This window comes from Azolla caroliniana, unplaced genomic scaffold (genome assembly GCF_043228905.1).
Source record: "Azolla caroliniana isolate FFs.n. ecotype wild unplaced genomic scaffold, voAzoCaro1.0.p SCAF_4, whole genome shotgun sequence".
In the NCBI taxonomy this organism is placed as follows: domain Eukaryota; kingdom Viridiplantae; phylum Streptophyta; class Polypodiopsida; order Salviniales; family Salviniaceae; genus Azolla; species Azolla caroliniana.
Genome location: NW_028230439.1, coordinates 23,868,014 through 23,879,682, shown reverse-complemented (window position 1 = coordinate 23,879,682; position 11,669 = coordinate 23,868,014). Strand labels below are relative to the sequence as shown.

Sequence of the window (11,669 nt, the reverse complement as noted above, 5' to 3'; positions counted from 1 at the left end):
ATGTGTGGAGCATAGAGAGTTCAAGGTAACTTGAACTAAGAGTGGAGATGGGCTAGCTACTTGTAAAGGGTTTTGGCCAACCAAAACCGGACCGGCGATGGAGCCGGGGATCCGACGGCATCCGGCGACGGTATCCGGCGACTAGATAAATAAATATATAAATATATATACATATTTACATATACAAGGAGGGCAAGTAAGGATTCGAACCTTGCACCTCCAAGTTAGGAGTCAATTGGCTTACCATTAAGCCATGCTATTTAGTTGAAATTATATTTCTATCATTGTACTTTTTCATGTAAATTCTCATACATGAGAACTAAAATGAGTAACATGGTTATCATGCACCACATGTAATACATAAGCGCCAAATGGCAAACATGCAATTTATGCATGTCTTGTACCCTCACATGCACCATATGCATGAGAGCATCTATAAAAGAGGGAAGGGGGAGGAGAAAAAACACAGTTTTTTTTATAAAAATTAAGAGGAAGAAATTCATTATCAAATTGATCGTGTAACTTGTTTCTTAAATCTAAAGTTAAAAGTTCAATCAATCTCTCTCAATCGTGTAATCTCAACTTCTCTTTTTCCCAATCTATCTTAAGTACTTTCTCGCCAAAGCTTGTATCGACTCTAAATCCTTCTGGTCCAGAACCCCGGCGGTTCCGCCTCACGATCCACGCGTAGTGACGGATCTTCACGACAATGTGACCATGACATGTTGGTGTGAGGATGTGACCATCGTCTCCTCCTCAAATCTTAACACTATTGTGACACTAGGTTGTGTTGGGATTGGCTTGCATGGCTTTTGATGATGAAAACTAGCGACCAAGTTTGCCACATTGGTGGTATTGGTTATGAGCTCTCATGTGCATTTTCAAGTGGGGGTAGCCCAATTATTTGATATAGTATCAAGGGGGTTGTCTCAGACGCAAGCGCTTGATGTGGTTGTCATGGATGTTGTAGCCACCACTAGGTGCGAGAGGACATCAAACTTGGTCTACAACTCACCATGTTGTATTGGATAATAATAATGAGCACCATAGATGGACTGGACCAAAAGAAGACGTATTTACCTCACCTTAAAAGGCTTCCTAAAGACGTCAACAATGAATGTCTCGTTTAGATGCACTTGGTGGGTTGTTTGGCATATAATGGGATTGTTAAGCCTCACGTCCTCATTACTTACCCAAATGTTCACAATGACCCTAATTTAACAGTCATTGTGATTCAAATGGTTTTGATGTCTTGGGGCAACCCTAGCCACCAGTTCTGTATATTCAATTGGACAATCATGCTCAGGAGAACAAGAATTTCAACAATATTCGGTTATTTAAGTATGTTCGTGAACCAATGAGTCTTTAGGAAAGTGAAAATTAATTTTCCATTGGTTGGTCACAACATGACCATATCAATCATATGTTCAACACTTTCTCCAAGCAGTTATCACGATATGATGCTTTCACCTTACCTAAGCTATTCGACATCATTTGTGATGTATATACGCGCCATGTCCATATGTACAACACTTGAAGGAGATATATGACTTCAAGAGATACATCTCAAATGGTGGGGAGTGAAATGCCAAAGTTTTAGCTCCATTAAATAATATAAAACTTCAATCACGTTTTCTTAATAAAGAAAAATTATCTATATGCAAAGCAGTAAATTTCATCTTCCCCCCGATGGGAGCCAAAAGGCAGAATATGTCAGTTTCTACTTCATATGCCTTCTACTACTATTTATGGTGCAAAACAAATGCCAATTGAGACTAAAAAGGTAGTGCACAATGAGTTGGTTGATCATCAGAAGGACTTCTGGATGTAAGCCTTACAAGACAAATGCAATCACATTGATAATGCAAAGAAGTATGTTGGTGAACGAGATACATCATGGTGGGATGTGTTCTTTAATTTAAGATCAAGAAAAATTTGTTGATAATTGTAATTTGTATCCTCAATACATGGACCGTGCAAATCCCCTTCACATGGTCTATACAACACTCTCATGATTCTCAGACTCCTCTTCTTGCACCTAATGTGATTAATGACAACTTGCTCCATCCACAACAAAGAGACATTTATGTTGGACCAAGGATGACAAAAACAGTTGAATCTAGGTGGTAAGGAAACTTGCAAGAACTCAAGGTGAGGATGTTAATTGCTACACCTGCTGATGATAATGAGTTGGGGCACCAATTTTGGATTGGTAAGGTTTTGGATGTGGTGATGCATGATAACCTAAATCAAATCCATTCTATAAAGGTGCATTGGTACAACACTAGAAGCAAAAATGTCATTATAGGCAAGTATGTGTTAAACATGATGGAATGTCCAAGGTCAAGGGGAAAAACATTTGTAACATGTCATGCCGTAACATTAGTGAGATGGATATTATTGTTTACGACTTTACACTAACAAAAGTTGGGCGTTTGAGGAAGTCGACAATAGATGTTATAAAGGAGAAATTAGTAATTCCTGATTCTACAAGGGGTCTCAAGTCGAAGGCAAACAAGATCGTCAACACATAATTTGGAATCATAGCATTTGGTTTTAGATGAAGACAATTGTGTAATAGGTACATCCGAAGATGACAAGGAACAATTAGCCTTGTATATTACTTATAGTAGCGATTCTAGATCACGAAATGAGTAATTTCTATAAATCCTAAACTCTTGAATGTAAATTTGGTATCAAATTGTAATAAAGTCGCAATTTGTAATACTCGAATGACATAAAGGTTATATTTTGAAATCTATCGCTTCGTATGAAGATTGTTTGTTATAAAATACATTACTTGTTTTTCCGAGAAAATAAACGTTGTTACTTTTGGATTAGAGCCTAAATTTGGCATCTTTCCAACTTTATGAAATAGTGGATTTTTAAGCTTTTCCAATGAATTTTTGAGAATGTGCAATACTGGTATCATTGTGTTTTGTGAAATGGGTATATAAACCCCAAAATCAGATGGAATATTCCTTATCCTTCCATTTATGTGCGATCCTTCCACTTGTGAACGCGAACATGTTAATTGATGTACTTAAGGTTGTCATGTAATTGTAATTAGTGTTGCACTACAATGTTTAGTGATTGATCATTGTAAAAGTAATTAATGTTTTGATTAACACTAGATATGTGTTATGTTTGATGTGTGTGTGAGAGAATGAAATATATACTAAAAGGAATTGGTTGTATTTGAATCATGCGGCGCACCTAATTAAGTGACATAAATTATGTGGTGAAACTAATCTTTCGTCCTTTTGAAGGAATTTGAGGTGCTTCCAAAGCTTGTTTTCATAGAGATAACAATGTTCCTTCTAGTTGGTAATTGATTGAAATAACTCCTCAAGGTATTCTTGTTTTTGAGAAACACCAAGATGTCATTGATTCCCTTGCTCTAGTGCTAGGCAGCCCCGACTTTAATAGATTATGAAAGAAAAAATGCTAAAGTTAAAAAACCCATTATTGTTATTCACCCAATGTGTTGAATGCAACATCACATTGTTACCTATATTGTCTAATGACTCTTCCATGCCAATAATTCACTCGCACAAACTTCTTCACTTGCTTTGTTGATTGCTTCTAGGTGACCAATGTACATTAAGACGAACTAGCAAGGATCAAGAGGGATGGCTAACCAACTAGCTAACTTAATGATCAAGTGCACCCTAAATCCCTTGGTATTTCAAATTTTACTAATTACAAGTCCTCGCCAAGTTTACATTTTCTCAATTTTATCCCTACAATGATGAGGTATGAGCATTGTGTACAAGTGTCTCCGTTGATGCACCATGCTAAAACACATACTTATCACATCTCATCAACATGCTCAATAGCTTACCCATGTATTTGCACTACACCAAATGCATGCTAGAGAAGCAAAGATGACCTATGTGTTCATGGAAGGAGCATAGTGTTGTAACATATGACCTATAAATATTTACAAGACACGATATGTTTATAGTAAACTAGCTCATTCACAAGACACAACACATCCTTACAATGGTGGCAAAATCTAAAGTTTTGTTGGACAAAGACGTTGATACATTATGCACCCACAATAAGTCATTTGCCAAATAAAGATTTAACGAATTTGATCTCAAAACAATGCATTGACTTAAACAAAATGCATATGCCAAATGCACGATCTAGGGGCACTTGAAGAAGAACATGCTTCAGTAGAAAGCTAAAATTAATAACAAAGACCACATGATCATATCCACCCAAGCCTTTGAGGAGTTCAAATTACAAACATAATCGGAGACAACCAAACTCCAATCTGTTTTGGTGCACAAACTTGACATGTTTGAGGAGAAAGCTACATGCTTTAGCAAAGAGTGCACACACACACACAACTAAAGAATATGTATTCACATTATGGCTCTCTCTCTCTCTCTTTCACCTACAAAGAATGCATGACGGTTGCACATCATCCATGTGCTCTAACAAAGAGTGTGTGCTCACCAATCACCCACATACTGGCAAAGGGCATATGAGTGCCTTCCACTTAAAAGTCATTTTTTAGCATTTGGAATGTGTTAATCTTTAATTGCCATTTTGAAGTGCATTATCCATCTCTTCATGTTCTTTGTTGGAGATGGGATTGTTTTCTAACTTTTGTACAACATAAATAATAACTACAATTGCCCATCACAAAGAAAAGAAAGAGACAATCATTACTCAAACCGATCGGGCAATGATTTTGGTAGATGTATTGTAAAGAATATACTGCATTCATATTAAATGTGGACCACAAAATGTTAAAAAATACTATAAATGAGCCTTCCCTCTTTTAATATTATATCTACAAGAGGGAATCTATTGTTTTTAAATGTGTAGCTTGAATATGAAGAAAATAAATGAGTCTTATTCTAGAGAAATTTGCGAAGAGTCAAACTCTACCCTCATAAGTTCAATGAATTGTCGTTTATGATCGCCATATGATATTTATGGCTCTCCATTATAGTATTGATAACATGTTCCCTTTCTTAATCCATTGCTACATTCACGAAATGCAACCAATTGTGGTTTTGACACATAATGTCTTGGACCTTCCTTGGGTACAATGGTAGTGTTCTTTACGCCATATATCACAAACCAATTAGAGCGTTTATATTTGCACAAAGGAAGCATCACATGACATTGATATAAACTCCATACGTACAAGACGAAATTGATATAAACTTGCAACTAGCAACGGGCACATGTTGATCTGACATTAGCTCAATTAATTTTGTGGCAGAGATACAACATGAGGCCAGACAAGCAGCGAGGATTGCATCGAATGTATTCATGTGACATCTGACAATATGTGCCATTAACATTTGTTATGGAGCATCGACATTAACAAGGCCAGGTTCGGTTTTGGCTTAAGCAGTTTAGCCAAGTCGGTTAAGCCTTTAACCGGGTTGGCCCAAAACGGCTTGGTTCGGCTTGAGTCATTCCAAACCGAGCTCAAGTCCAGTTAATGGGCTCCTAACCGTGACATGGTGCCGCATACGCAAACGGTTCGGTTCAGGCTTGAGCTGAGCCGTTGCCGACACCGAACTGTGTTACATGGATGGGTATGGGCGAGAGCGCCAAATTTGGTGCTTGCAATCTGAATCAATGAATGAATTTAGTGGGTGTGGCCCAAATGAAGCATGGAGTTCTGAATTTGAACATAAAGGCCTTCTCTTCAACAGAACAGGTGTGAGGTTCAAATCCTCTCACCTCACCCCCAACCACATAACACACAGATACATACATACACAGACCCAGAAACAGAGACAGAGACATAGCCAGAGAGAGTCTCGGCGCGTTTGATGGGACATCTATGCACTCTACAGATGGTTGAATGCTCGATTTCTTGCCCGCAGAACAAATGGCCATCATTCTCTGACGCTTCTAGAGATTCTGCACTTCTTCTCTCTCGCAACTGGGAGTTTTTAAAGAAGACGACGTATGTCCACCATGTCTGCTTCTCTCATCAACACCTCAAAGTTTCGTCTTCTTCTTGGTCGTCATCATCACTCAAATCCATCGTCTTTTGCTCCAATTCAGAATCCAAAGCGCAACAGAGCAGGTATCATTTTAGTGATAGACATGTGGGTAGCGGAGTATACATTTTCGGGAATGAATCCGGAGTACCCCCACTAGTTTTTCTTTAAACACCCCCTAAATTCTCGTTACTTTCTTGCAAATGCCCCAGGAAAGAGATAAAAAAAGGCTTCAGTTAACCATATAGTTCAGTAAAAAAGGATAATGTCATTCCACAATTGACTAATGAGCTTTTTGGGAGGTAACGAAAACATAAGGGGTTTTAGCAAAACGAAGAAAAGCTCAGGGGGGTATTTCGAAGGTTTTTCCTGTCATCCTTAAAAAATTTGTCTCTGTCTTCTCGACCTTGCATTTGCATATTTAGTTCTTGTATTTCTTTTTTCAGGAAACAGAGTAGCAATAGTACTAGTACTACTACTACTACTACTAATGGTGATCGAAAAAGAGCTCCAAAGATCACGGATGAAGACCTTCGTGCAGATCTTCAGCTCTTCTTATCTTCTCAAGGGCTTCCTCTGGACAAAGTCCCTCCTACCAAGGAGCTTGCAAACCGTGGCAGGTGTGCGCAACATTCCCTGCCTGCATTTCTATGTTGTAAGTCTTCTTATGATGTGTACTTTAGCCTTGGAACATACGTACAAGACAGGCTTGCTTCGTTTGATTATTACTGCTGCTGGTAGGGGCATTATTTAGAATTCTACTACTATTGGTAGGTATGGAAGGTGCATTTATTGGAATGCGTACTAATAGCACTAGGCCTGCGAGATGCATTATTTGAAATGCTTTCGTACTAGGTACGTAAGGTGCATCATTTGAAATGCTCACTATGTGAACAGTAGGTATACTAGTTCAGATTCTAACTACTGCTACTAAAAGAGGATATTAAAACTACAACCCCTCATAAGCATCGAAGGTACACTATTTGAAATGAAATGAGCTTTGTGGTGCAGAGAGGATCTTGCGAAGATAGTAAGGAGGCGTGGCTATAAAGCTATAAATGGGCTATTGAACAATGATCCGAAGATAATATCTAGTCTCACCAGGGAAGAGGAAATCAATGCATCTCCTAATTCCACCAATTTAGATGGCTTGTCCACAACCACAAACATCGACATCGAACAAAGTGAACAAGTAGTCAATTCAGATGATACTGACAAATGGAACAATCCTCTATGCGTTTCACAGAAATCAATAGACGAAAAACAAGATAGCTTTCTGAAAACCGGGATAGAGACATCATATTCATCAAATGGAAGCTTGATGGGAAGCATAGTAGATGAAAGTTTGCTTCAAAGAGCAGCAGCCGAATTTGTCAAAATAGGACATCTTGATCACAGTCAAGGTGAATGGATGAAAGATGACATATCTTTATTCTTGTTGCTATATAATGTCTTTCGTGTGATATTAAATATAAGTGTTGTAACTACAGTAATCTCAGATGAGGAGGAGGAAGAAGAAGAAGAAGAAGAAGAAGAGGAGGAGGAAGAAAATAATTTATATGAAGACTCGAGTGATGAGGAGGAGAATGGAGAAACATGGAATGAAGCAAGGAGCTCTGAAGCTGTCGCTATTGAGAAAGCTGCAAAACTACGAGCAAAGCTGTTGCCATTCCTAAAGTATCATTCCATTTCATGCTATATGTTCTAAAGTGCAGACATACCATACATTTTGGAATAGCAAATGCATCTGATGATGTTGAATGAAGCATAATATTCTTGTCTCAGGATGAGTGCAAGTAAAAACTCCAATTATCAATCTAATGAGCTTGTGAAAGAACAAACCAGATCACAAGATCTACATATGGTAAGGATCCTATCAATCATATTTTATCATGAAGTAAGCCATACTTCATGATTTTTCTGAAGGCAATGCTTCTGGATTTGTGGCATTGTTGATTACCAAGATAGTTTTTTGGTCTGAAGAATCTAATTTTTCAATTTTCTCTCAAAGACAAATGTGGGAGCTCCGTTTTCTAGGCTGGAAATTGAAATAGAACTGCAGAGAATCAAATCTGATCTGGTATGTATTTGTAGACACACATTTTCATGCTACCAAGTAACCAAATTTTCTTAATGGTATTTTCAATTACTCAGAGAGACAAAGAGCGGGAACTGGCTGAAATGTCAAGAGAGCTAGAGGAAGCAAAGGTAAGGGAAACATGCATTCTATGTTGTTAACTTCCACTTCCGTCAAAGAAAATTAAATATTGCATAGATTTTTGTGTTTCGTTTTCTGCCTTCTAGCCATCAGCTTAGAATGACAAAATCTGTGTGATTTTCTTTATATAAAAGAAGTTTTATAACGTATAAATAAATAATTTTGTGAATCAGCTCTTAATGGTGCAACACTCTGTGAAACAACAATATTCATGTATTATAATCTGGTCAAGTCACATCTTTGTGTTCTAGTTTTTCACAATGAGATATCATGTGTGAAGCATTGCAATCAAGCTCTTGTCATAATTCTTCTGAAAGTAGAAGAACACAGTTACCACAAGGATTAACATAGCACATGTCAATAAGTGTGTATTTTTACTATTATTAAATAGAATTTGAAAATAGAAGAATTCATCGACTGGTTTCAACTGATTGAGCATTCAGTTCTGTGTGTATGGATCCAGAAGCATGCCTACAAGAGATATATACTTCTTGTTGAAAACCTAAAACTCTTATTTCTATGTCCAAGTTTTGGATTTTTCACGTACCCTATATTTCTTTGCAACCAATTGAGAACTGGCAAGAATCCAACATCCTTTGAGTGTCTGCTAGACATTGGGCAAGATCTGATATGTGGTTGCTATGATTGCTAGATTGATCCACCTGGTTGAAACAATTTGTCCTTAACTTGCATGAACATTGACAATTGCTATGTTGATAACCCTCTATTAGTAATCTGCTTAATAATGTACTACTTATTTTCAGGCCCAGTTAGCTCTGGTTCAAGCAAAGGCTGCAGTAGAGGTGGCACAAGCACAGCAAGTTGTTTTGGAGAAGGATATTCGATTGAGGTCAGCAGATCGAGCACTAGCAAGCTTGAAACAAGTCTGAATCTTGCCTTTATCTTTGACATAGTTGTAACATAAGGGTCACTTTTTACGAAACCATGACAGCAGAAAACGGTGCAAAAAACCTGTGATGATGTCTGATAGATTGGTGACATTTTGGTGTTCTCCTTTTGATGTCTCTTATCAGGTGCAAGTAGAGTACTGGGGCGAGGGTTCAGTTGTTGAACTTGCAGGCAGTTTCAATGGATGGAAACACTTTGTTGTTATGAAACCAGATCTAACATCTGAAATTAGCAAACCCGATGGGTCAAGGTAGGCCCCACAAACTGGTTGTACAGGTTTAGTTGCAACCTGTCTTCGTTAAGTTACTGTCTCATTTAGATTTCAAAGGAGAGATAGTAGTCTACACATGCACATCCATACACATATACACAATATTGTTTTGCAAGGCTATAATAGTTGCAGCTATTGAGTTTCGGACTGTCTGACTACCTCATAATTTTTAAAGGAAAGATAGTAGGCGAGTTTTCTACCAGTTTTACATTACACGTTTTTGCATTTTCACCTCATAATTTTCCAATGATTTATTGATAAGATTTGTTATTCCCAATGCCAGAGGACCACTGATGTGGGAGACAGAATTATGGTTATATCCCGGTGTTTATGAGGTGAGATAGTCTTATTGATGGAATCTTTCTTGTTTTGTGTTTAACGATCTAGACAAATCATTTTCGCATTCTTAGCCTGACAATGTCTTCTTCATGTGATTTTGCAGATCAAGTTCATAGTAGATGGAATCTGGCAAATAGATGAGAGAAGAGAAATTGTGATGCGGGACACCCTTGATAACAATATACTGAGAGTAGATCCATAAGTTGGCATTAGTAACTGAATAATGCATAGCATTCTGAAGAGGATTTGGTTATCTTGCCATTCAATCCATGGTGGGCATTTTTTTCTATATGCTTTCTAATACAAATCTTAGTATATTCACATATGAAGGGGTTGTTAGGATCTTTGTTATGAAGGCATAGTTCCTAATTCTTTGCTTTAGTTAAGCTCATGATTACAAGTTTCTATACCATAGCTTAATGACACGTGTGTCAGTAAAGAAAAGAAAAGAAAAAGAATGAGACTAAACGTATAATTGTATTTCAGAATATATATATATATATATATATAGGAAAGTGCTATTTGCCCCCCCATTTTGGCTATCCCCCCCCCTCCCCCCCCTCCCCTAAATTTATAGAACCGAATATAACCAAATGAAATTGTTTATTAATTAATTAATAAACTCAGCATAGCGCAGATTCTCGCATATTGCAAGTGCGTTTGTATCGTCAGTCAAGCCTAGAGGGTTGCAATATTTCCCCCCATAGTAGCACTTGAAAGTGACTTTTCAGTTGTCGCTATGCTTATCCAATACAACGATGATATTCTGAGCACGGAAATGGTCCTTGATAAAACCGATCAGAGCCCCTCTCTTGGTGAAGGTTTTATCGATAATTGAAGCTGAAGATGCTTGTTGAGACATGTTGCTGAACGAGGTGACAACTATCAGAAATTGTAAAACAAATGGGGGGGGGGGGATAGCTAAAATGGGGGGGCAAATAGCGCTTTCCATATAGGAAATACTAAAACAAAGTATGACCTCTTATGCATCCCTCATTTGAAGGAAATGGAGCTCACCTGCTGCAAGAAACTTTCAATGATTTCTCTCTTTATATCAATTGGTCAGAAATAACCTTTTGACTAATTCAGTAGGCTTCATACTTACCAGTTACTGACAGTATTATAATCCTTGTTGTAAGGAATAGAAATTTCCACCTCTGTTTGTTGCAGACACTCTAATTTTCGAGTGAAATTATCTATGGTCATCATTATTGCTTACAAATTAATGTTTTTCAGATGGTAAAAGAACATATTTATATTTTTCTCATGTCCCGTTTCATGTTTGATTGTATCAAAATCCTTTGAATGTGGACATGTATGTTTTTAGCGAATCATGCTATTTATTTAATATTGTCTACATGTAGGTTGGTACGTTATAGTATGTGAGTTCTTTATGATCATAGGAAAACCATCTACATGACATGCCTAGATGAAAACCAATGGATAGAGCAATTTGTCATTGTCAGTCCTTTTTTAAATAATTGACGCAAAATTGTGAAACTTTTGTTAGCCCCCTGTTTTTGGTTCCTTTGAATGGTTAGAAGAGCTCTCTTCCTTAAGATATAATGAATGCATTTTTGCATACCATATTATGTAGTCATAAAACAAAATGGAGTTTATCCACACACAAAACCTTATTTATCCAATCCCAAAAATGTTGAAACCCCTATATTTTCATATCCTTTCACAAGCCCTTTTCTGATTTCAAATCTTATCAACCATATGAAGCCTATGCATTGAACACATACTCTTCACAATCCTTTGTCAAATTCCAGTACATCCAGCCATGATATTTATCATGTGGTTACATATGACTCTTATCTGTACTGAACTACTAAGGCAAGTAGTCTTATCTATGTACTGAAATATACCTTGGTTACTAGGTGTGGAAAATGTTGTTCTGAATAAACATATTTGCATCAAAATTGAACATAGTACCTTTCACATCATT

General features: G+C 37.3%; 1 protein-coding gene across 4 annotated transcripts; it reads left to right on the top strand.

The window, feature by feature from the left end:
- Positions 1-5,727: 5,727 nt before the first annotated feature.
- Positions 5,728-10,043, top strand: LOC147865527 (5'-AMP-activated protein kinase-like protein). 4 transcript variants are annotated; one of them, XM_087318360.1, is made up of 11 exons: positions 5,730-6,067; positions 6,437-6,601; positions 6,993-7,384; positions 7,472-7,658; positions 7,767-7,845; positions 7,993-8,061; positions 8,136-8,189; positions 8,964-9,083; positions 9,234-9,358; positions 9,663-9,714; positions 9,822-10,043. In XM_087318360.1, exons 1-11 carry the CDS (start codon positions 5,808-5,810, stop codon positions 9,918-9,920), a joined length of 1,602 nt encoding a protein of 533 aa, XP_087174486.1. In that variant the 5' UTR covers positions 5,730-5,807; the 3' UTR covers positions 9,921-10,043. The 4 variants fall into 4 exon arrangements, 3 of the variants coding, with proteins under 3 accessions (XP_087174486.1, XP_087174485.1, XP_087174487.1); XM_087318359.1 differs by having other exon boundaries at positions 6,428-6,601; XR_015529660.1 differs by lacking the exon at positions 9,822-10,043 and having other exon boundaries at positions 5,728-6,067; positions 6,428-6,601; positions 8,964-9,049; positions 9,663-9,686.
- Positions 10,044-11,669: the final 1,626 nt, after the last annotated feature.